This window comes from Brachyistius frenatus, unplaced genomic scaffold, assembly GCF_029030835.1.
Source record: "Brachyistius frenatus isolate BFR_SWC_R1_liver_20210118 unplaced genomic scaffold, ASM2903083v1 Contig_23, whole genome shotgun sequence".
Classification (NCBI taxonomy): Eukaryota; Metazoa; Chordata; class Actinopteri; family Embiotocidae; genus Brachyistius; species Brachyistius frenatus.
Genome location: NW_027210622.1, coordinates 2458522 through 2484634, shown reverse-complemented (window position 1 = coordinate 2484634; position 26113 = coordinate 2458522). Strand labels below are relative to the sequence as shown.

The 26113-nt window shown below is 39.8% G+C and overlaps 2 protein-coding genes across 2 annotated transcripts; one reads left to right on the top strand and one right to left on the bottom strand.

Moving 5' to 3' along the window:
- Positions 1 to 878: 878 nt before the first annotated feature.
- On the top strand, positions 879 to 2956 carry smdt1b (single-pass membrane protein with aspartate-rich tail 1b). The gene is made up of 3 exons (XM_069697325.1): positions 879 to 1068; positions 2360 to 2515; positions 2701 to 2956. The coding sequence occupies exons 1-2, from the start codon at positions 907 to 909 to the stop codon at positions 2495 to 2497; spliced, it is 300 nt and encodes a 99-aa protein (XP_069553426.1). The 5' UTR covers positions 879 to 906; the 3' UTR covers positions 2498 to 2515; positions 2701 to 2956.
- On the bottom strand, positions 1484 to 19741 carry LOC138620173 (myosin phosphatase Rho-interacting protein-like). The gene is made up of 18 exons (XM_069697146.1): positions 19589 to 19741; positions 16923 to 17080; positions 15536 to 15702; positions 14215 to 15356; positions 13339 to 13478; positions 12858 to 13011; positions 12696 to 12770; positions 9584 to 9616; positions 9281 to 9349; positions 9015 to 9104; positions 8622 to 8716; positions 6301 to 6943; positions 5929 to 6163; positions 5102 to 5210; positions 4824 to 5007; positions 4559 to 4675; positions 3430 to 3516; positions 1484 to 3292 (listed from the first exon to the last, which is right to left on the bottom strand). The coding sequence occupies exons 1-18, from the start codon at positions 19739 to 19741 to the stop codon at positions 3146 to 3148; spliced, it is 3798 nt and encodes a 1265-aa protein (XP_069553247.1). The 3' UTR covers positions 1484 to 3145.
- Positions 19742 to 26113: the final 6372 nt, after the last annotated feature.

The following is a 26113-nucleotide window of genomic DNA, read 5'->3' as shown; positions in this document are numbered from 1 at the left end:
TGTCACATGCATACATCTAAACGGGTAAACGCGACGAGACTCTAACATGCACAGGCATCAGCTTTTTAAAAGCTTTCAACACCAAGTTAGGCTGCATAACAACCTGAATTAAAAAATGTTTTTTCAATCTTTCCAAATTAAACACGTCCCAGCTTTTAATGCATTGAATGATCCAACAAGAAAATTTCAATTCAATTGTTCAATTAAAGAGATTATCAGTAAAGAAAATTCAGTAACTAACATTAAAACACAGAACTAATGTCAGAAATTGTATGGTTTCTGATGTGACTGCTGATTGAAAGGAATGAGGAAAAAATATACCTTTTAAAAGAAGATGTAAGCTACAGACTATGCTTGCAAGGTAAGGGCAAAAAAACGCTTTTGAAGATTTTTTTTTTTCATCAATTTATTGATTTTTGATTTTTTTTTTTGATTTTGAATTGAAGAAATTTTCCCCTCGGGATTAATAAAGTGTATAAAATCAAAATAAAAAAAAAAAAAATCATATTTCACATACAAAAGATTGATCGGACTGATTTCATAGTTTTATTTACAAATTCAAACCACAACTTAATAAAAGATACAAAGAACAAAACATGTAATATTTTCAATTTTACATGACTTTAAAATGAATGTCAAAAACATCGACGTCAGTGTTGCACGTAGTTTCACCATGTGTTTGTATGAATTTGTTTTATTTTGTTGCGAATAAAGTTTTACATTTAAAAAAAAATGAAATAAATTAAACGGCACAGATACATTAATTGATTTTTAAATATTTAACTGATAAACGAATCAAAATGTATTAAAATCATTTGTTTTTGTCGTCTGGTCAAACGCCAAGTCACGCCCTTAAAAACAGTCCCACTCCCTGCAAACCGGGTATCACATACTGGGGGGGGGAAAATGGCGACGAGTATATTGCGGCTCCCGCTGCGACTTTCCACCAGAAATACGGGGATAATGACCCGTAACACCGGCTTGAAAACACCAAACATATCCCGGACGGCTCCGAGCAGGACCGCAGTATCCACGCCGTCCGGGGCAATCCTACCGAAACCGGACAAAGTGAGTTTTTTTCCCCTGCCTCGGTTAACGAGAGAAAACCGACGAGAAATACGTTTGACAGGGTGGACGGGACTCGGCGCTGAAGTGACACCGATTGTAGCCAATAGAAATGCAGGAAACACACTGGCTCTGTGAAGTCAGCCAATGGCCGTGGAGTTAGGCAAACTAGATGCATTTACAGGAAGTAAAGTAACTAGCCCTAATTTTGTCAATTCAACTCACATTTACGATTCAATGTGATTTTTCCACGTTAGTATTTAAAAACAATTTATAACTAGGAGAGAGTATTAAGGATTGTTTTGTTTGGTCGGTAATAATTTGACCTAAAGACTAGTCTTGTTGATGTGCGTTGTTATAGACAATGTTTGGTTGTAGTTGAGGAGTCGAAGTCATCCGGAGAAATTAAGGACACATGTTCATATCAGAGAAAATATATTTTTTTTAACCACACTGATATCCTAAGCCATTTAAGTTCTTCACATTACAGTCACATTACCCTTTATTGTACATGATCTCTGACTGTTCAGTGTATTTAGAGCCAAGCAGAGGAAAAAAAAAATCCCAACTCGAGGTCAGAACAAAACAAGGGCCAAATTAAAAACATACATGCTGTACAAAACAATTCAGGAATTGAACTGTGAAGCCCCACGGCAAAAATGACATGCTTCGGCCCCTACTACTACTACTACTACTACCCTCTCTCACTCTTTTAGCAGTGTCTATAATTTATGTATCGTCCTCTGCTGGAATACAATTTTGTCCAAGAGTAACTGGCTAATTTAGTTAAACACTCATTAATGTAGGAATATGCACTGAGCATGGAATGACGGTCCTTAAACTTGATTTGGACTCTGGGACCCTCTTCAAAATAGGGCTTCAATATTAAGTACTAAAGCTGGCTCCACTTTAAATCCGGGAGATTTCAGTTGACGCTGTGCTTTTGTTCAAAGTATCTTCAGTTAAAGATACAATGATTGCAGATATTTCTAGTTTGAACTTGAAAATCGACTTGAATGCGGTACACAATCCTTGGTAAATGTTTTGCATTGCATGCTAACCAACATTTTTTGCCTTGTTACAGCCTCTGAATCCAGCTGTTTTCACGACAGCTGGAAACAATTCACTGGCGTCTTTGGGCAGTGTCTTCTCTCTCATGATTAGGCTAATTTTGTTTTCTATTTGTGTCGAACATTTGCTCATAATCATAAATCTTGACCAAAATACTTCAAAGCAAACTGAGAGGGAGATCTCGATTGAACTAAATTTTGTCACGTCACTTGATTTCTTGCAGACGCCTTTTGGTCTGATTCGCATGACAGTCGTGGTGGTGCCTTTCCTTTACGTGGGAACTCTGATCAGCAAAAACTTTGCCGCTCTCTTGGAGGAGCATGACATCTTCGTCCCGGAAGATGACGATGATGACGACTGAGCCAACTCCTACTGCCTGGTAAAGTCAGAGTGTACATTAGCCACACCTTACTCAACCTTTTACACGTCATTGCATGTACCTTCACATCACAATCCTATCCTGTGTAAAGGGTGTGTCACCTGCATGTTAAATGGTGCAGCCTTTTTATCTGATGACACATGGTAACAGATGATTTTTTTTTTCTTTTAAATTTATATTCACAGGGTGCTTTGCAATATTGACTGAAAGCATACCAGCTGGCACAAGGAAGATGGCGGAGATGGGGCACTTTGACTTCCAAATACATCCCTTTACCTCCACTCATCTCCTTCCTCTTTCCTCCTGATATTTATCTGGGTTTTCTCAAAGAAACAATATCAGAAATCTCATGGCATGTGAGGCTATCAAAAGTAATTTGCCTTCACTCTTGTTTGCATGTTTGTGATTCAACTTAATAAAAAGTCATTTACATGTGGAAAACACTTGTTGCTATTTCATCTTAAACGTCTATACTTTCTATACGTTTTATTTCGATTCCTCTAAGGCATAGACAGCCATGACAACACATTATTATTGTTATTTAATTTTAATAATGTTATTGCTAAATGATTTATATTGGTCTTCTGTCTTCGTTCTTCAAAGTACATTTTTGAGGCTTGTCCTCATTGGTCAGGTCTGTCTTGCTCCTTCCTGAAGCGCAGCGTTGGCCAGTCTTATTTGTTGGTTGAGGGAGCCCATCTCCAACTGGCTGCGACCCCTCGAGTCACTCAGCTCTACATAGACCTCCTTATAACGCTCGTAAGCTGCTTCCTTCTCCTAGAACAAGAACAAACATGGTGAACAACTCGAAGTCAAGCACTGATGGCGGTTTCTAAATGTACAACATGCATGTAGGGAGTGTAATATTTTTTTAAACATTTGTATGATACGAGAGGTCGGATTATAAAACATACCTTGGTTAGATATTGCATTTCATTCTGTAGAGAGCTGATTTCTTTTTTAAGATACTGCACCTCGTTTTCTTTCGCTCTGAGCAGTATCTGTAAGACAGAAATGTGACCTCTTACTAGTGTACCTAACTATTGTTTTCAAAATCTGTTAATCTGCTAATTATTTTATATTACAAATTTGATGAAACACTTTTCAAAACATAGTATACACTCTTCTTTACATGAAAAATTAAGATGATAAAACAGTTCCGTACAGCATGAAAGGAAATAAAATAGGCCAATTAAAGACAGTGAAATACCCAACAAAAATGGAATATAAAATAAGACAAAAAGATAAATAGAGCGGACAAAACGTATCTAGAAAAAGGAACCTAAACAGGGACAATAATTAAATACTCTCTTGTTAATCCTGTAATCCTCAAAATCAGTAACATGTCAGAAAATAGTCACAAATATCCACCAGATTCTCCCAGAAACACATGTTGACAAATTGTTTTGTTGGATCAATAATAACAAACCCAAATATATTCAATGTGCAGCGTAATAAAACCGAATAGCATAAAATTCTGACATTTGAGAGGCAGGAATCAAAGAAACAACAGAGTAGTTTCCCACTCATTTTCTGTCAATGAACTAATCAAATTAATTGACAAATTGTTGCAGCTCTTATAAAAACTTGGTTGGGGTTTTCAAAAGGTTGTAGTGGTAAAACCTTTTCTGCTCCTCTGCAGATCAGAAACATGTTATGTAACTCAGCCAGTAGGTGGCAGTATGTGCTCTACCAGGAAGCATGCAAACATATGCTCAATAGAAATGAGGCCATCAAGAAAAAAAGAAAAGAAAAAAGGAACAGGTCACAATGTTACTCCAGGGACTCATTACTGAGGATACAAAAACAGTCAAATGCTATGATCCATTTGTTTTACTTAAGTAGGCTCAGAATCCCGCAGCACACACGTCAGATGTTTTCTTTGTGGCTTCCGGTCATGGCAGTGATGTCCTTCAAGCCCAAGTTAATGTTTCCGGTAGAATAAATAAAGCTGGCTTGGGATGCAGCCAGAGGTTCAGAGGTTTTAATATCATCTATTGTCACATGAGTGAAAAGAGAAAGTTGTACTTTTACTGTCAGTACCTCTACATCTGATGCACTGCGCTCAGTGCTGCCAGGGCAAACCACATCCGACGACCTCTGACCTGTGATGAAATAACGCATGCGGCTGACCTCTTCAGCCAGTTTGACCTTAAGCTCCTGAAAAAGAAATTTGTTGCTCAAAGTATGTTGTGTAGAAATGTCATGACCTTATGTGCCTGTAAATGTTGTAGCTTATTGTAAAAATAATATAGGATAACTCGGATTTATATCTAAATTCAGTATGAAACAAGGCGCGTCCAGAGACCTGGTTCTCTCTTCGGAGCTGCCCCAGCTCTATCTCCTTGGGTCCCAGCTCCGTCTCTCGGCTCTTGCTGCTCTGCTCGGTGTGGCACAGCTCCAGGCACCTCCGAGAGTAGCGCTCTGACAGCACATCTAACTCGCTGTGCAGGACATCCGCCGGGGGCCTGACACACACAGACACATGAGCTCTGGAGTAAATTATAATGCACATGGATGAAAAATCTTAAGCCTGCAGCGAGGTCCTGTGAGAAGGAGTTAACAGAGAGCCTATGATTAACTTACATGTGCCCTCTGTATGAAGGATCCACGTGTGCCGCACCAGACAACCTCACGGCCTTTTCCACCTCTCTCTGCAGCTCCTCTCTGTGAGCTGCTCGCAGTGCCTCCATAGCTTTTAGAAACAGTTAGTTAACTTAATAGTCGTCACTACACGGCAGTTATATGAGGAGCGACGTCAAGACAACAACATCAGTGAACATGAGTTTAAAAGACATAAGTTACAAAAAAATGTACAGCTCGCAAGTAAAAGAGACATAAGAAGGCTCCGCATTTTATAAAGACGACTTGCAGTACAGTATACACTTGTGGTGTTTATTTTTCAGCACCTCAAATAATATGAAAAGATGTGGGTTTTTTTTTAATGTTATTCAGTTTTTCTTTGTAGCATCTGGATCTTATTTGCCATTTTACCATTTCACTTTGCTCTGGCATTCAAGTTTCCAAGTCATAAGATATTATAAATGGTAATAATTATAATTAACTAACAATTATAGTTAAATAGTTATCAAACGTAGAGAAATAGTTCATATTTTCTAACTTCAAAATAACTTTAAGGTGCTCAGTTAAAGCCATAAATCCTGGTTCCTGGAGATAAAACCAGGTCGTTAAAAACTACAAATGATTATTAACAAAGTATAGCTGGTGATTTTCAAAGATTGTATAACTGTTTAATAGGTAAGTACAGAAACTGCAGAATTATTGTTTTTGCAGTCTAAAAATACAAACATTTCTAAATATAATGAAATGCTGAACGCCCTACAATGATAATTTGCTGATGAGAAGTGAACCTGTGTCAGACTGCAGCTGCTTGACGTGACTTCCTGGCTCACCTTTAGCCGCTGCCTGGCTCTCCTCCTGCAGCGTCTTGTCTCTCTCCTCCTCCAGCTCCTTCATCTCCCTGGCATGTTTGTCCTGCAGCTCTTGCAGTGCTTTCCTATGGGCTGCTTCCATAGCTTCTAGTCTGGCCCTGCAGGGAGCCCTGGGGCCACAGGGACTGTCAACCTCTATTCCCATGGCTGCGCGCTCCCTCTTTATGCTCTCCACCTGTTTTCGGAGAGAGACTGCCTGGAAGACGGATTTTCAGAGAATGTGTTTGGGAGGAGAGAAAAGATAGATACTGAAAAGTAACTCCACTCACCACTTTTAAAACTTTTTTTTTTTTTTTTTTTTTTTTAATGTGGTGACTTTAAACTCTTTCTTACCTCCTTTTGAAGAGCTTCAGCTGTATCAGTTTGAATGATTTGGGCACCATTTATGGATGGAAGAGCCTCCTTTGAGCCTGATGTGTCCGTTTGTGAACTGGTGACAGACTTTTCAGCTTCTTCAGGGCCTCTGTGATAAGTCTGGGAACTAACTACAGACTCTGACGCCTGTGTGGTGCATGACTGATAAACCTGGGCTCCAATGAGAGACTGTGCACTCATGTCCCCAAATGACAAAGTCTCAAATTCTGCCCACTTCCTGCTGACCTCCGAGTCCATGGTTTCGATAACAGGCACGGGTACACTCCCCTTCTTCAGCTCCATGGAGTCCCACCTGCTGGCCATCTCGCTGAAGGGGACCCCTTCCTCAAACCACTTGTTCCTCTCCTCCAGTCGCTTTGCTTGCTCGCGGTCCCAGCCCTCCCCTTCCTCTCTCTGACTGGCGGGAGACAAGTCTGCGCCCAGCTCTCCGTCTACTGTCTGGTAGTGGCGGTTGACCTGGTGGGAGTTTGCAGCTGTGCTGGTGGAGGTGGAAGTGCCAGGTTCATAGCCGAAGTCCTTGCAGGTGAATCGAGCAGGGGGTTGGCATGACGACGGTCTACGGGAGAGGGGGTTCTCTTTCTTGCTGCCGGTGTCTGATTGGCTGAGAGCAGCATGAGGGAAATACAGGAGGGTAGAGTTACACATCCAAAGAAAGATGAGAGAGGGGTTAACTGCAGACAGACCACCCAATCACACTGTCTGCATTTCTTCACAGTATTCAGGAATGTTCAGGTCTGTTCAAATCCATTGAGAAGTTTAGTGATAGGCTGGCGACCTGTCCAGGGTGTACCCTGCCTTCGCCCAAAGTGAGCTGGGAAACCCCCCCCCACACACACACACCTTATTTAAATGTGATCAATATCTGCTGAATAAGAGCAAACTGGACTTTTAAGTGACTTTTTTTTTCCAGCTTCTGTTTCCAAGGACAGGAGCTTTGAACCTCAGCAGTATCACAGCAGTGATCTAGGATTTTTGTCAAATTTATTTCTGCTTTTAATAGGTATAAAGCCTGTGAAGAGCCAAAGACTATAGTCAATGAATAATTTGTATAAATCGATAGATTCTAAAATATTCTTTGACATAATATATCTTTGTAGTAGTTGACACTGTTGTTCAGCTGTACATAGGATTACAAAAGTGATGGTATGAGTTAAAGGCAGTAGGCCTCATTTATTTTTCTGTTTAATTTGATTTTATCCAATCTTTATATGAATATTTTTGTTTTACATGGTTTTGTGTGTGATAGTCTAGTTTTTTTTTTTTAACATATCAGCTTCAAACAAATATTAATTTAATTATCACGGTTGTCCTCTGATAAACAAATACAATAATTCTTTGAATTAAAGTAAAAATACTTCATTCCATTTAAAAGTACAGGAAAGAATTCTGCTTTTGTAGAAGTCCATTACAAGTGAAAGTGCATGAAAATTCTTCTTAAGTAAAAGTACATAAGTATTAGTAGTAAAATGTACATAAAGTATTATAGGAAAAGTCCCAGTTTGGTCCCTCTAACTGATATATTATTATATATGACATCATTAGATTATTAATATTGAAATATCTGTGTATACGCAGCATGTTACAGTTACAGCTGCTGCATGTGGAGCTGGTTTGAACTACTTTATATCTAGTTTTATATCTTGGGACAGCAAAGAAATGTGAAGAAAAGTTCTGATCCACAAATGTCTTTTCAGTTTTTGAACTTTTTCTTTCATCTTAAATTTTTGGTCAGAATGTGAACTTGACAGCACACTTGTAATCACATCATAGGCCAAATAAGTAAAAAAAACAACAACACTGGTACAGAGAATAATATATGTCTTGTCATTTTACACTTTAATATTACCAAAGTTTAGAGCCAAATGTATTTTTTACTCAACTACATTTATTTACCAGCTGTATTGACTCATTCCTTTAAAAATGTTGATTTCACATATATAATATACAGTATGATCAGTTACTAAAACATGATGCTTTGATATAACTTACACAATTTCTAAAATTAGCTCAAACTCCAACGACTACAACAGCTTAATGCATCAATAACAATAATTCAACAGTGCAATTTATAATGATGTTACACTCACATTGACCATTACTTTTTCCTGCACTAAATACTGCAGGTACATTTTACAGATAATATTTGTGTTTTTTTTAAATACATAACATTTTCAAGGTTTTTTTTGTTTTTTTTTACAGTGTGTTTCTACTTTTACTTAAAAGTAAGGGATTTGAGTACTTGCTGTTACCACTGTCTTCCTTTGTGAAGTCATACTCACTGTGTGTTGTTGTGGATCGCCTGCTTTAGTAACTTCACCCAGTTCCTTCGAATTCTGGACGTCGTCGCAGAGAAAGTGAACACTGCTTTTTTTGTCTGTAGGAGATCAAAAGACACACACACACACACACACACACACACACACACACACACACACACACACACACACACACACACACACACACACACACACACACACACACACACACACACACACACACACACACACACACACACACACACACACACACACACTGTTCAACAAGAAGCAGCCAAACATGTAATTGCCTGGCTGTGAAAATGGGAAGGAAGGGGGTGTCTGACCGACTATTTGTCTGTCTGGTGATGTACTGTCCAACACAATGATCAAAACACAAGTGGTGTAAATACATACTTGTATTTGGAGCCCATAGTTCTTCTCTACGTCGCAGTCTGACACATTCACACAGGATGTCAGGTCGACCTCTCCGTCCAGATCATCTGACTGCATGCACCATGACGAGGAATTTCGATTTAGTCAAGCAAATTATCGCGAAGTACAATGTTTAGAAAACTGATGGCATCTCATGATGGCGAAACACCTGCATAAAACTTGTTAATTGCTGAATGGGAAAATCTAAAAAATGCAGGCATTACTTATGTGTCAAATATAGGTCATACCTCCTCAGCCTCTGAGTCTCTGTAGTACCTCAGTGAAGTATCATACAGAACAAACCAGTGTTTCTTCCACTGTTGAAAACACAGTAAACATGGACAACAAATTTATTCGTGGTGTCCGCATCAAACCTATTAACTGATTAATTTTTAGTACGAGAACTTCCAGACAGTTTAGGAGTTGAGTCATATTCTTGGTGTTTTTTACTGTCTGTCAGGTTGTATGAGATTGTGGTTACAACAGGAAATAACACATAAAATGACAAGAAGTTCTTTCTTAAATATAGTAGAATAAGATTACCCATTTACCTTGCCGTGTTCATCCAGTCTGGACATCCACCCCTTCAAGTAATAACATCTGCAATGAAAGTATTTCGAACAAACAGTTAGAAAGCACTCTGTTGGAGTTTGTGTCTCACACGTGATTGTGAAACTGGAGGAAACGGAAGCTGTCTGTAGCAGATGAATGTGTCTTCATGAGATAACTAATTTAGAAGCACAGATGTATAGAGAAACAGGCAAGACAGTAAAGTGTGAAAACTGGGAAATATGCTGCAGAATGGTAACGGAAAAGAGGAATATGTGTAGTTTCTGTAAACCGTCTTCAAAACAGTGGGTAGAGAAAGAGGAACTGATAAAACATTATTAGAGCGACTTAAAAGCAAGCAGACATATTAGCGCAAAATAACAGACAATACTCACCGTGCATGATGTTTTGTCCGATATGTGTTATGTAGGGGGGAAAAAGAGAAGTAAAACTGCAAGCAGTGATATGCGGGCCCTCGCACGCTGCACGTCGTGCAGCACGCAAGGTTCTGCATATTGCCACTTGCAGTTTTAATTTGTTTCTCGATCTCGTTCCTTATTTCTCTTAAGAAAATTGCCTTTTTTTGGTGGCTTTAACATCTTCAAAAACTCATGAAAGTTAGTGCCTGACGCATGTGCAAAGTTTCATGAGGTTTGGAGCATCGTTTGACCTTAAACATCAACTTCCTGTGTCACGGCGAAACATCAAACTTAGCCGCATCACCCTGGCTATAATATATACCAGATACAAAAATTACTTTTGGGTCATTTTTTGGACAACATGCTATGATTTTTTTTTTAATCACTTTTTGGAGTATGACCTTTTTCTGAACTGACATGCATGCCTCAAGTAGGGATCAAACCCAGTTACTTCTCACTGAGGCAACTGCTCTAACCACTGCACCACTGTCTATAGCATGTCATCCAAAATATGATAAAAAAAAATAAAAAAATCATACTATAGCATTAAAATGTATTAATGAGATTTTGGGGGATAAAATTGGTGGTAGTTCGGAAATAAATCCAAGAAGAATTAGACACACACTTTATTTTGTATTAGTATGACTGCATTTACAACGCACCCCAAAACCTTGTGTCTTACCCTTAGGGGGACTCGCCCTCCGTGAACTGTGTGGATTACCTTGAGCAGGGCTCAAACCTGCATCCTCATGAGGTCGTTTCCAGCTCTGAAGCTGCGTTGTAGACTGCTGTACTATCTTTAGCAAAGGAGAAAGAGTCGCGGTGGAGAAAGTGTTTCACGGAGTTCACTCAGAGCTTCCAGCGACTCAACCGACAGTCTGGTTAACTCAACAGGTAAAATATTCTACTTCACCAAGGTTACTATTAATGGTTCAGATTCCACCTTGGCCTGTTGATGGTGATTCAACTTTTAGTGAAGTTGAAACGTTTGGAGAAATTGAAAAAGTTTTGCGTTCACTACACATTACAGGAAGATATTTAATATCACTGCAGACCCCCTTGAAAACATGTATATCTACTATCCAAAGAATGTCTGCGGCAATTTTGGTCGTATTTGAATGAGTATTTGTGGATGGTGGAGTTATAGGTTGCAGTGAGCCAAAGATTTGCCACAATGCAGAACATCTCCTGAGAAGATTGGTAGTGTAGTAGTTAGCAGCAATAAGGTTTGTTGTTCAAGTACCCCACTTTGTCATGACTTAAAAAAAAAATCATATGTTGTCCAAATTATGAAAAAAAAAAAGTCATACTATTGCAAAAAGTGACACAAAAGTCAATTTTGGGTCACATTTTGTTAAAGTACATGTGTGAATCGCCAAAAATGGCAACTAAATTCAAAATGGCAAATTTCCTGTTGAGTTGACGTAATGGTGTATTGGAACTTTTTTGTACATCTCGGTGTGATACACATGTCCACCGAATTTCGTGCCGCTGGGGCATCTGTTTAGGGGACGCTAGTGAGCCATTTGGCCACACCCACTCGCAACTCAACTAAAATATGAAATTTTTCGCCAGGAGAAACACGTGTACCAATTTTCATGAGTTTTTGAATATGATAAAACCTCCAAAAATGCAGTTGTTTACAGAGAATAATAATAACGCGGATTGATAATTCCTTGAAGAACAATAGGGCTTTTGCACCATCGGTGCTCGGGCCCTAAATATTAAGAGAAGAAATTTATGACGTAATATAAAAAGAGGAAGTTACAAAAATGTAATACACCTTGAAGTCCAGTAGATGGCAGTAAAGTTCATTAGTGAGAAAACATAGGCCATTTTAAAAATGATGACTTCACATCCCAATCCACATTCAAGCATACCAGTAATCCTCTGAGATACACATACATGTGATCAAACTTAATACCTCAAGTAGTCATTAGGGGCCATGAGAAGTGATCTGGAAAAGAAAATTAACCTGGATGCGCAACCGGACTGCATTCAGCATGCTCCGATGCTCACCTTGAATGACAGGCACACGTAAAGTCCAGGAAAAATTATATTGATTTTTAGCAATCCAAGGGCGCAACAATGTGGCTGCCCATGGGATTTGTTCCTGTATGCCCAATGGCTAGTCCACCACTGTAGACCACTCAGGGACACTGATTTAACAGGGGGGAACCAGGACCGGTGCAGTTATAAATACAGTTGTATATCCAGAGTGCTTCCAGATTAGCATAATCATTGAAGAATAAACTATTGGCCATAGTGGAGGTCTGTGCTCTCTAGTTCTAGCTCTTCTAGTTATAGATGGAAATGTGTGGAGATTTGTGATCTACTAAAAAGTTTTTTTGCAGTAAAACAGATTTTTTTTTTTTTTAAACATTTTATGTCCTGGTCATCCATCATTCAGTGCACATTGACTCAGCAGCTTCTGGCAAAGCAGCACAGACAATGCAGGAAACATTGGCATAAACCAAGTAAGAATCTATTAATAAAAACGATAAATCAAATAAACATGCTGCCCTAAAACATACAGTGCAAAGTAAGGGCTTTTTCCTGCAAGGTGCTTCAGTGAGAGGGGTGTCTGAGGTAAAAATGCTGAGTTAAACATTTAAATAAATGTATCAATGACCTGCTTTCCTCCAACCACTCATGTGATTTAAACAAATGCAGAAAGTCATGGGACCACACTCACCTGTGTCTGTGGGCGTTCAGGAGGAGCTCGCTCCTTCACCCTTGATGATCTGTGTTTTCCACTTTGATTGTCCGACTTTGATGAAATAAGCAGATAGGGCTTTTGTTGTCTGATGCAAAATGGTTATTTATGGTGAATATGTCTGCAGTTTTTGCATCTTACCTGTGTGTGAATGGACGCGGTTGAGTGTCTTCGAGAGGACCGTCCGTTCTCAGAGTCCCGGCATTTCTCTCGTCTGTCTCTCCCTCTCTCTCTGCCTCTCCCCCTCTCATCCATCTCAAGCTTTGAGCTGTAGGTGTCTATTTCATCTTGATACCTTCAGAAACAAGTGTAGAGAAACTGAGTAGACATGCTTAAATCTTTGACACACATAAACACACTGGAGGCACATTAAACATCCTGTTTTTCTTACTGAACCTTCATATACTTCTGCTTCAAGCATGTTTCTTTATTTTATCCATAACTAAGGAAATTACCCATGGTCAGATCAAAAGATATCTTCAAAGGCTTTTCTTCTTGCTATGCTACGAGTTTAATAATCTTCAAGTCAAAGGAGAAATGTAAAGAAACATATAGAGTAGGAATGTAGACTATATGTGAATCCACCATGCTCTGATATCATACAGCATATCAGGCCACCAACCGATATGTCCTGAGTCTCTGGTCCCTGCATGGGCTGGGACTCTGGTTCCTCCGCCTCAGCCCTGAAGACTCCTCCTCTGACTCCAGCAGGATCTTTGGAATATCAGCCAGTACTATGTAGTCCTCCATGGTCATCACCGCCTCAGATTCATAAAGATTTATCAAATTTTTTTACATGATATGTGACACAAAACACAACAACAGTAACAATCTGCAGTCCTGAAGATTGGCCTCCACTCTAACACATGCTATAAGAATCGCTAACCTTTGTGATTTTAAAAATTACTTTGTGGCCACAGCAAAAACGACAGCTCCCATGAAAACAAACCACAAGTTACATCATTGCAAATTGGTTGCCTCCTTATCCATAAGTCTCTTGAATCTCTTCTGGTCAAGTCTAAGCTCCTCTCTCTGTTGTTACAGGCCCACTCTTCTCCAGCTGTGACATTTAACCCTAAAGCAGGCTAATGGGTAAGTAGTTAAATACTGTTAGAACTTTAACGTCTGTAGTTTTAACACATCGAGCAAGAAATACAACAAACTCTTTCAAGGATGTATATTTAGTTATTATCTGTCAATGGGGTTTTGGTAAACTGGAAAGTAGAGTTTCATATAAATTTAAACTCACTTAATCCTGAGGAGTGCATGAATGCGAGCCAATTTCATTTCAAATGTCAACAATCTGTCCAATACTTGTTTCAGTTTCACTTAAAAGAGGATTTATCCTCTGGTTAACATGAACATCTCCACAAGCTTTCATGGCAATCCATCCAATGGATAATATTCAAGACATTTTAGCCTGGACCAATGTGAAAGAGTCACCTAAAGAACAACATCGCTCCTAGCATGGTTAAAGCAGGTAACACCTGATACATACCTCCTCAACTTCGACTGCATCCTTCTTGGGTTCAGAAAGCAGCAAGGCCTCCATGCCTCGCCTCATGTTGCTCCTGCTTCTGTCGCCGCTGACCTTATCATTCCCCTCATTGCCCTTATCAGTTTCTATGATCGCAACATGTGACAGTGATCCACCAAGGAGCTGAGAGTCTGCACCTCGCCTCGATGAAGAGGAACCAGGCGAAGGAGGCAGGCTGAGTAAAGAGTGTGCGGACCCCTGCCAAGAGCCTTGAGAGGGACTCAGTCTGCTGTCTCTGGAGTTGGGCTCCCTTTGTGGGGTGTGGCTGTGAGTACTGTAGCCATTCCTGGATGGTGACTCTTCGCGGCTATTGCGAGTTCGAGTATTGGCCGAGCTGTTGATAGCAGTTCTATTTCGCAGCGATGCTTGAGATCCTTCATATGAGTTTTGCTGAACTGCCGAGGAGCCACGTCGAGAGATCGACTCAAGATTTCTGTACAGTTTCTCAGAGTCCAAACTGTGTTTCTTGGAAGCTTGTGATGGACTACTTGACTCTCGGCTACATCCTTTTTGAACATTATGTTCACCATTCTGGAAAAGGAAAGAGTCTGTGCGCCTGCGAGAAGGGGTGGCCCTCGAGGGTGAGGCGGTGCGAGAGGCAGTGGAGGCCCTCCTGCGCGATGGACTGGACCTGCCTGATGTGTGTCGAGAAGGACCGTGTGATGGAAGCTGAGAAGAACCGTGAGATGAGGCATGAGACCGAGCCTGGCTCCTACTGAGGGAGCTCCCTCTCCGAAGTTCAACAGGAGATTCAGGCAGCTTGTAGCGTTCTGGGCTCACAGAGCTGTGACGTGTTGGAGAATTTGTCTGAGAGTCAGCTCCTCGTCTAAAGTTGGAGTGATATGTGTACCTCTGTGGGGATTCACTTCTCCAAGTTTCCAGCATATACGTCCCTGGGTTTCTTCTCTGGGAGGGCACTCCGAGGTTGACATTCCTGTAGGGGACGCAGGCTTTGGGCTCAGGAACATAGTTGCTTGGGAGGGGATGTCCCTTCTCGTAGTAACGATGGGGCCGTTTGTTGACTTCCTCCATCTGCTGCTCACCATCACCTTTTCTGTCGGGAGAGAAGTAACCACTCTCTTGTTCTCTGCCTCCTCTGGACTCTGAAAATCACACAAGCCTGTGATCATTGCCTTAATATGTATTGTAAGAGAGCATGACCAGAAACATCACAGAGGAAATTTTTATTTTGCATTGATCTTATTACAGATTAGTTGTAACTAAGGTCAAGATCAAGATGTTTGGCTAACATTTAAGCAAGTATTGTATGCATGACACTGACCTGATGGCCGACGGGACCTGTCTCTGCTCCTCCTTTCATCCATTAAGGGGCTTTCAGTGCCTCGGGAGCGAGAGGGGTCCAGTCGTGTCATTTCTCTTTGGGCCACACAGTGTCTCTCTGAGCTGAGGGATCTGACCCTCTCAGCGCTGTCCAACTGATTTGGAGAGCTGAAGAAGGTCATACATAATCAGTGGTGTACCACAAAAATCAGGGCCCTGCTAATAAACAGATAACCGAATCAACAAGTTTAAACCCATTCTTCTCTACTGGTAAAAGAGAAAGCTGGACCCAATGACATCAGATTATTGGTTCCTTTTTCTACTTTTTTTTATCCCTTAATATAAAGCTCCACAAAACAGCTGTAGTCAGAGACATGAGCTTGCAGACAGCCTGTTTCTGGGCACTGAATAATATATTCGGGCCTCTAAAGCTATCAGTTAAGCATTCAAAAGCAGCATTCATTGATTTTTTTTTTTGGGTCACTTGGGAAGCAGAGTAAACTTCAAACACAAAATCGACGTATCAAAGTATGACTTAATTTACCAATTGCCTATCAACGTGTTTCGCAACCTCAATTTAACACTATTATTATTTAAGTTCAGTGTTCACACGCGTTGTAGTTTTTTCCTCCCCAACTCCTAAAGAGAAATATCTGTCTGTGTAGCAGCTAAAGGCTCAACTGTTTTACCAGGTAGTAGTTAAATTTGTCAGTCTGCTGCTTAGAGCTGGACAGGTACCGTATAGTGGGCTTATCTGGAAAGAAGGTTGATGAGAGCGCTGTGAAATTACAGTCATTGGATCCACTGCTATAAAAATATCGATTGGTGCGGTCTTTAAAAAATAGTTAAGTGTTTGTTAATTTGCCTTTTAGCATGTCAGTTGGGTAAAATGATTGATGCAATTGTCTTGATACAGACAGCAGCCAGTTAGCGAGGTTAGCTTTTAGACAGAACACAGTGGGAAACAGTGTAGTTCTGTCAAAAGGTAACAAAATCTGCCCAACAGTGCCTCAAAATCCATACAAAATACTAGTTAATATAAAGTACAGGTTATGGTTTCATGGTTTTATATGCGCTGCTAATTCTTGCAGCTGCACAAACTTTGTGGAGCCGCTGCAAGGCAACCAGTCAACAAGCAGAGACCCCTGAAAATTGATTCATTTTGGCTGTTAATAAAGTAAGTCATGAATGCCTTTTTATAATCTGTTTTACAGCTATGTAATTGATGTGTATAGCGAACTGTTATATATACTGTAAGGAAACAGTATATGCTCATTCAGTGATGCTTATAGACAACCCCTGTGAACTGCCTCGAGGCCAGTTCTTACTAAAAAAAAGAAAAGAAAAAAAGAAGTGGTTTCTAAAATCAGGCTACAAGATACAGTCACCTGGATTGTATGTCAGTGTCACAGATATTAAGTTCCCACTCAGGACTCAGGCTGTGTACCAGGCTCCACTCGTAGGTCCAACCACCGCTGACGTCATCACTACTGGCACTTGTGGTCACCTCAGACAGAGCGTGATCATCATCATCATCATCTGTATCCTGATTTGCAGAGCACAGAAACACGTTTTCAAGCCTTCATATTATTCAGGCAGAAGCTATTCAAACTAAGCTGTGACTGAATTTAGATCAAAATTAGGAAAGTCGTAATTAGCAACTTGACTGATTCTGTATTTCAATGTAGATTTTCCATTATGGTATCAAAAGAGCATGCTTTACATTGTATTATGATTTATATCAATGCACCAACAGAGTCACCTACGCCACATTATGACCCTGGAAAATGCTTAACAAAGCAGCAGTGTGACAATCTGATGGCCCTTATCTTTTATCCCATAACTTTCAAGGAAAAAACCAATTCAAAACAACACAAACTTACCCTTCAGACACAAATATATAGCCAACTAACATCCCAAGTCTAAACATTAAGACGTATTTCATTCACTTACTGTGACTGCATGTTGTCAAATCTGCCGTCAAGGCTTTGCAGCCATCCTCCTTCTACCCTTCTTTCTCCATTTGATCTAGTTAAGTTATTTAGACTGCACAGGACGTAACTCAAGCTAGCCCCTGGTCATGCTCATCATTATTTCATTGCACTAGTGCTTTTGCATTACCAGTGCCGCCCACTATGGCTTTCTCATCTTTATCTTGATCCTTCTCTGTCCTACATCTCATTAACATACGTTTTTTTCACGTTTCAGCTTCTGACCTCTCGACTGGATGCAGGTTTTAAAAATATTCAGTGTTGTCTTTTGTTTTTAGATTAAAAAAAAGTATATCTTAGTGTTATAACTTTCATTAATAATGGGTTTCTCAGGTATATTTCACTGTATAGTTTAAGTCAAGTGGGCCACTGTTACATGAGGATATGTGTTGCATGTGTCATATGGGCATATCAGATTACAACTCATTACCCAAGGATTGCACCAAGCTTTCATTAATTAATGATTCAGAATCAAATACCACCTTGTTGTATTATCCTTCTCCCACCTCTGTAGTTTCATTTGGTGATCATAGGTTGACATCATCACCTCAGTGTACAACTGGTGGAACAGTTTTAGCACATCTATTGTAATCAATGGTAACAAGTCATTAAAAAGCAATTTACCCTCTTCCTCATATCAGTAACTTTTGACCTCAGTATGCACTGTGTAATCTTGATGTAGCTACAGTCGTATTCATAAATGTCAAACACACACCGGTCACAAAAATGTGCTCGTGGATTGTGAGCATAAAGTGAGCCATAGTGAAATTGTAACCTCTGGGAAGAAAACCTTATTCAAATTCCCATTCACATATGCAACCAATTACAAAAACAGCTCTGCAGCAGAGCCGTTCTCCATGTTCCTGCTATATGTGTTTTTTGATATGGTAGATCAAAAAACAATTTAACATCATTGGTTATATGATATTTACGTAGTTTAGTGGCCTTCATCAAACACCATTTATTTTTCTTCACAGGTTGTATATGAACAGAAGAGACAAAACCGTGTGCTGTGGAGGAGACCTGGTTAGTTCAGACACGTGTGTAGCAGCAGGACAAAGAGGCACAAATAAGTCTTCAAACTTCTAAGATGAAATGGAAAGCTAAAGGACTTTAAGCTTTGGTAAATTGTGAATATGAACAAAATCAAATTTGGATGTTACTGCCTTTACATGGAGTTGTCTTGACAAGCACATGTAAAAGCCGCCCTCGTGGTTTTCACGACCATTGAATTTTTTGAAAGGTCTGTACTTCTCAAGTTTGGAAGTTTTTGCTGATGTTTTCAGAAAGTTTTCAAGGATGGTGAGTTATCATATTGTAATTTTAGTTGTATAGAGTTTTTAATTTTAATTATAGAATACATTTGAGGAAAGTATACATATTTCCAAGGTTAAGGTTTTCAACGGCGTCCACTTAAACACAGATAGTGGCAGAAATGCAGTCTTAGTATGACTGGATCTCAGTGCTGCGTTTGACACATTCAAATCATGTATTCGGCTAGCTCGAGTGAACCCGCAACACTTCACACCACTGTTCTGTTTCCAGCGCCGCCGCCCGCTGTAGCCAGCAGATATTTAATATGCGAAGAATCCTCTGTCCACTAGTTGCGTACAGTTTGCAACTTGAGACGTGAGAATGGGGTTTGACTTGGGCGACGTCAATGATTGGATTGTTTCACAAGTTTCCAGTTAACTCCCGGTTAACTGTTTAAAACCACTTCAGCAAAGCTTATAAAAAGCGAAATTTTCGTCAACCCATAGCCGGTGACTTTTTTTTTTACGAATGTGTTCCTCTTTTGCTCTCCACTGACTGTTTTATCTGCATGCAAGCAATGCCTGCTCAGATGTTATTGGTCAATTCTATTCAGACTACAGACATAGGTGGAAACCAGAATGTTTTTATGGTTAAAAAATGTTGTCCCATTGCCAACAGATTTCTAAATTCAAATGCAGATATCTTATCTTATCGTTTATATAATTTTTTTTTTTGATTGTTCAACTTTTTTATTTCTAATGTGTAATCCTGGTTTGGTAAAAAACAGGCTGAATGATTCATGTACGTACCCACTGCTGTGGACTGTCCTGCTGTGCTGTATCAGCTGCAGAGGTGCTGCTGAGGTGCATATGATCAGGCCGCAGGCAGGAGCTGCAACGGGAGGGGTCAAAGGTGTTGGGCTGGAACTGGTGGCAGTAAAAGTCCTCAGCAGGGGGCGCCATGTTGATCCTGCTCAGTCTTCATCTGTAGTGCTTGGCTGGATATTCCCAGGCACTCAAGAAGGCCTTCGATTGATTGGTTTCATTAGAACTAGCGTGGTGTTATTTCCCAGGAGGCTCTTGGTGGGCTCTAGACACATTACATTTGTATATAATGAATAACAATCATCAAAAAAACTGAATTCTTATTAGTTACAATTAGGCAGACTCTAAAGGATTAAAGGTTAATTCTTATTTACTGCAGGCTATTTTAATTGCAGATAAGCATGAGAATAGCACTTTAAAATACCTCTTCACAGTTACTATAAATAGATCTTAGTGAGTCATGCCTCCCTGTCACTCTCAAAGTAATATCTCTTTAGGAGTGTTAGTTACTCAAATTTCCTGTTGAACTGAACTGAAACACGCACCAGTATTGCTGGGATACTTTTACACCTGTGTATGGTGTAATGATTAGAGGGAACCCTCCTACATAACGTCACATGCACGTGAAAATATCTCCCGCAAAATAACAAAACTGTCTACCTTTGTATCGTGATCCAAAGACTTCATTTTCAAAAAGATTATTTTCAAACTGGGTTATATCCAACAGATATCCTTCACTGAAAGCTATGTTTCTTGACACCAGGGTGAAATGGTCTGCTCTGACCATGTGGGCGTCAGAGACTGCGGTCTCTTATCAGAAAACAAACTTTCATTGGTTCTCACATGAACACAATATTGGGAGTGTGTCCTATCAGATATCATCATCTTTAGAAAGTGAAACGTAGCACTAATTCCTCTTAGCAGATGTCTTATGGACGGAGGTGGGCTGCTGCACAGATGGTGAGTCTGACAGTGCAGTCACAAAGAGGAAGATAAAAGAGAGGAGAGGGGTAAAGGGTACAATTTCTGGGAATTAGAATTACATTGTGACATCAAATCCTGATTACAATGCTGATACAGAATAATTACACAAGCAACAACTAGCCCAAGGAAATCATTTAATATTTTAGGAGGCATGTTATTGGCATGCTTGCAAAAAAAAAAAAAAAAAAGTTAAATGAGGATATAGATATCAAGTCTGCGTTATGCAGCGTAGCTGGAGCCAAAAGCTGATGAGCTTAGCTTAGTCAGAAACTGAGGGAAGCTAGCCGAGGAGCAAAATATGGCTACCAGCACCTGTAGATGCTCAGTGATGAACACATTCGCTTTGTTTCAATAGACATATAAAAAGATACCATGCAAATTGTGGTTGTGCAGGAAGTTAAAGTCCTAATTTTTCTTATTTAACACTCGGCAAGTAAGTCAGCATAATTATGTATAGGGAAATAAGTTTATTTGCATTTTGGCAGGTGTCCATCAAGAAGACTGCTGCCAGCAGCCAACCAGCTCAGCACGAAGACTGCTAACATAAACTAATATAGCTGACACAGAATTAGTTTTGTTTTATTCAGGTTCAAATTTAAGAAGATAGATATGACGTGTTAATTAATGAGCTTTGGACGTGTTGCTTGGTTGGTTGCTGTTTCTGTGTTTTTACTTTTTACTTTAAAGGCTAAACTGGAAGCCGGCCAGCTTATGTTTACTGTACAGAACTAAATTAGTTTAGCTTAGCATAAAGACAGGAAACAGGAAAACTGCTATAGGTCCAAAATACAAGTACCAAAACAAATTAACATTACCTGGTTATTGTTTAACATATAATGCTAAGTTGTAGTTGTACTTGGAATCGTATCCTAGATCTTCTTCTCATTTAACGCTCAGCAACAAAAAAAAAAAAAAAAATGTCTACGAGTTCACTTTGATTTAGTAATTTAATGTTTTGGGAACGTGGTTTATTTGCATAGCATCAAATCAGAAGGCCGCTCTCGGTAAAAAAAAATAAAAAATGATGAGCGCTGATGAGCTCATCTTAAAGACTGGAAACACCGGAAGATAACCAGTCGAGCTGGCACATATTTAGTCCTGCGCAAGACCACAAGAACTTTTCTTTTTTTTTCGGTGGAAGACATTTGAGAAACAAAATATGAGGTGATGATTCATGAGTTTTTGGAATTGTTGTTTGGTTGGTGCTGTTTCTTTTCTTTATGCTTATTTAAGCAAAGCTACCTGCAGCTTTGGCGGCTTACATCCGCTCCGTTTTTAAATGGGGTCGTATTTGCCGTGTATGCAAAAAGAGTCCATATGAACGGCCCCCCTCGTGGTATTCGCGATGTTGGAACATCTGTATTTTTTTTTATAGGCCTCGCGAGTTTACGAATTGTGACGTGTTCGCCTACGTTTACGGATATGACGGAGGCTATGGAAGTTCATTTTTTTGGCGGATGTTAAGCTAATATATTGTAATTTAAGTGATGTAGAGTTTGCTTTCAGAACTTGGATAACAGCCTCCGTCTTGAGGAAAGTGTTGGCGTGCTGAGACTGTTTTCCAGCTGGGATTTCAGTGTTTGAACAAGCCACGAGAGGGGGCCTTTTGTCTCAACAGAACAGAGGCGTGTGTGTGTGCAAACATTCAAAACAGCTCTGGGATGTATACAAACTGAAGACCAACATGCCCTTCATGCTCACAATGGCCCTCGACCTTTTTCTCCCTCACTGCCACCTGCTGTGCGCACACACACACACTCGCACGCAACAAAAATGGCTGTGAGCCATCTGCTCGTAGATCCCACTCTGCTCATCAAACATCCACAGAGATGCTGTGTATTTATAAGTGTTCTTTAGTCAGTGTCTTGTTTTAAAAGGATTTGTGAGAATTGAGGGCTCAGACCCACTTAACTTTACACGAGTGTGTGTGTGTGTGTGTGTGTGTGTGTGTGTGTGTGTGTGTGTGTGTGTGTGTGTGTGTGTGTGTGTGTGTGTGTGTGTGTGTGTGTGTGTGTGTGTGTGTGTGTGTGTGTGTGTGTGTGTGTGTGTGTCTCATTTTAGAACATGTCCGCGGTTTAGGATGATTAATTACAGTTTTGTGCGGCAACATTTTGTCAAGCAGCGCTATTAAACGAACTCTGAAGACACAGGAGTATAATTAAACAGTTTTGGCAAGTAAAATGACAATTAAGGAGTGATATTTTTATCCCCTGCCATGTGCCACATGCATACTGTAGCTGCATTCAGTTGCTCTGGCAGCAGTTGCTGTAATGACAGAGTAGAGCCAATATCCATGCAAACGCAGTTGGAAAAGTTCCACTCACACAACTTAAAACTAAAAGGAAAGTAAATATTGTAATACTTTAAGCTACTTTAAGGTCTCTGCAACGTTTTGTTATGGACTTTTTTTATTGCAGTATTGCCAGAGTTATTGTAATTTCTCAAAATAAAATTATATGATTGTTATATCATTGTAGTTCATAGATGTGAAACACACTCTATTATCACCAGATTCTGCAGCTCCTCTCAGCCATATGAACAGTTTCAGCAGCCTTCATCACATTGTTTTTCTAAATTGAACTCTTTTCTCACCTGTCTTGTCTCCAGCAGCTGTTTTTGGTCCCAGAGCTCAGACAGCCTGCTTCATGGTACTGAGTGACAGTCAGGCACATGTATGGTATGTTGGTGTGCCATTTTTGCTTTTGCTTTTTCTGATTCCCTGGTACTACTGCTTATATAATTCATATAAATTAATAATTATAATTCCTTGTGAAATAATGTTTTGGGCTAATGAAAAATTCATTTCCACAATTTGGCCTGTTAGAAACGTAGAATTTTAAAGCAGGTACAGGCAACTGCTCAATATTCACTTCATGCATCTGATCCGTTTCTTTTTAAGATTTTACTCAGAGTTACCAAACGGCTGCTTTTCTTCATGAGATATCTCTGTTATTTTGTCCACCTTTGCAGAGATTGAAGAACATGTGAGTGCACGTGCCATGTGCTCAGCTTTTAGCACTGTGGTTCATACGTCAGAGTCACAAATTGGTGTCAGGTGTGATCGATTCTCTGCATGAGTCTGTCTATTTGAACAAAAACAACATGGAAATATAGCTATAGCAGACTCTCTCATAATATAGCCCATTATACATGATTAATTATATCCCCATCAGCAATCACCTCAGCGTAGAGGGCAAAAATGGATCGAGCCCTCTTAACCATGATCCTAGCCCTCACCAACGGCAAGTATTGATCGTAACCAGGACCTCTGCTCAGAACAGCCTTCTGAACTCAACAACTTTAACCCTCCTTTTCACTATCAAATCAGCCGGCCAACACATTTTAAAAATCTATTTGTTATGTTGTATTTAAAGCACAGCAGCTGTTTGTCATTTAGAAACCTGTATGTTAAGCTTCAACATGAGAAAGTAGAAATATACAAATATAAAGGCTATCTCTCTGTTTTAAACGAGAAATATTTAGTCTGGTAGATTCTGTTTTTGACAACGGTTTTGTTTTACAACCCTGTCTTGTGGAATACTAAAATAAGGACTGCAAAACTTATTTCGCCAAAACGTGCCAAAAATGAGTGCAGACCCTGGATTTGTTTTAGTGTTAATCTCATGAAAGAAAAAAAGTTATGGTTTGGAAGTTGGTAAAACAACTAAAATATATCAAACAACAAAGAGCACATTGCATGTTTTATGTCAGTCCAATTAACAACAACATTGTATACTGATCTTATTTAGAATTTAATTTTATTAAATTTATTCACCCGCCGGGAAAGATATTGGCCGCCCTCGCTGACTATCCGTCCCCCTCGGCCTGCTTTTCTAAAACCGTGTTGACCTGGATCAGCTCTCGAAGCGAGAAATGAGGCAACCGCCTGCTTCTGAGTAAATTGGCTCTCATGGCATTCGAGGGGGAGTCATCAAGCGGGCCACAGAGATGGACGGCACTACACAAAATAGCTCCCATCAGCTGCTTATCACATTTAAAAAGGACTAAAGGGAAGAGTTATTATAACGCTGTTGAGTGCTTTTGGTGGTGATTTGTGTCATTAACCTCTTCAATGAGGTTTGCCATGGGAAAACGTGTGTGTCCTTTTGAACGCTTTTCAATGTGTGATGAGAAGTGATGTCTGGTCCTGAAACAGAAGTGGCTTTAGAAAAATATGCCACTAAAATGCATTAATATCCCGCTGCTACCTAGATCAGAGCTATTCTTATACACAGATGGCCACGTTGGAAGCAAGGACGGTCTTTCCTTCGCCTCACACAGCTTCATGTCCCGCTGAATGACTTAACACTCTCTAGTTAGGGGGTTTTCTATGAGACACACATTCTTTGACATTTATAGAGTGGCTGCAGCAGGAACCTGCTGAAGCACAGGCTGTTTTCACCCTCCATAATCATTTATAATTTCTGTGTTATTGGACCATCATTATGTAAAACGCACATTTATTTCTCAAGTGTAAGGGTCACTTTGTATTTGATTGTAAAACTTTGTCTACAATACATTAATCATCAAACAGGCATCAACACAGCAGTAACAACTTTTGTCTCATTCCAACTCGTTACATGGAGGACATCGTGTTCATTTGCCTGAGTTATTCTCTGCCCACTTATTCCCTCCATGCGCCCACTTAGTCAATCCGCTGACCTCTGACTGTGCCCACACTGTTCAGTCCTATATTACTGCACCCCAACACATCCCCCCTACACAACGCAACACCCACCTGTTGTCTCATGGAACTAGAAAGAGAGGTGTTTTAAAAATAAACCATGTGGAGAGGGAGAGCGCGCGTATGTGTATTTATGTGCGAGAGAAAGGAAAAATAAGGTTTCCATGGAAACTAAAGAGTTGTGTCTAATTGGCCATAACACTTCAAAGAGGGTCTGAAATAAGAAACCATGAAGCCGGCCTCACACAGCCGTATGTAAATGGCTGACACATGGTCAGGCGACGCTGCTTTATTTTTATTTATTAATGCATTTTTATTTAACAAGTACACAGTGGTTTTGGCCACAGCGGCAGCCATTTCTTTGTTTTGTCTGTTTCTGGGATAAATAAGCAGGACAGATTATTTTGGCACACAGGTAGCACTCCAGATTGAATCAGCCCTCCTAGTCTACAATTTGAAAAGTAACAGAAAAACAGCCATCACAACTTTACAGAGTTCAGTGACATCCTTAAATTGCTTGTTTTGTCCAACCAACATTTCAAAACACATGACAATTCCTTTGACAAAGACCAAATAGCAAATAAATGCTTGAAAAAACTTAGTGAAACAAATAATCAGTGTTGCGGATTAATTTTATTTTGAATGAATTTTTTTTTAGCTCTGGATTCTCTGTAACTTGGAGGTCAGCGACATATGTTTAATCCCTGACTTTCAGAGGTATTTGACGAATTAAGGTCCCAGTAATTGCAAAAGGAGGTAAACACAAATCGCTGTTATGTAACCTGTGTTACACCAGACATAGCACAATATCGTCACTGAAGTAACTCTGAGTTAATCACCCT

Bases quoted from the DNA above. Each gene is read 5' to 3' on its own strand.
- smdt1b (XM_069697325.1), top strand. From the start codon at position 907: ATGGCGACGAGTATATTGCGGCTCCCGCTGCGACTTTCCACCAGAAAT. The intron at 1,069-2,359 runs GTGAGTTTTTTT...GATTTCTTGCAG, and splicing joins TCCTACCGAAACCGGACAAA to ACGCCTTTTGGTCTGATTCG.
- LOC138620173 (XM_069697146.1), bottom strand. From the start codon at position 19,741: ATGGCGCCCCCTGCTGAGGACTTTTACTGCCACCAGTTCCAGCCCAAC. The intron at 12,771-12,857 runs GTAAGATGCAAA...ATTTCATCAAAG, and splicing joins CCGCGTCCATTCACACACAG to TCGGACAATCAAAGTGGAAA. The intron at 9,350-9,583 runs GTAAATGGGTAA...TGTTTTCAACAG, and splicing joins GACTGGATGAACACGGCAAG to TGGAAGAAACACTGGTTTGT.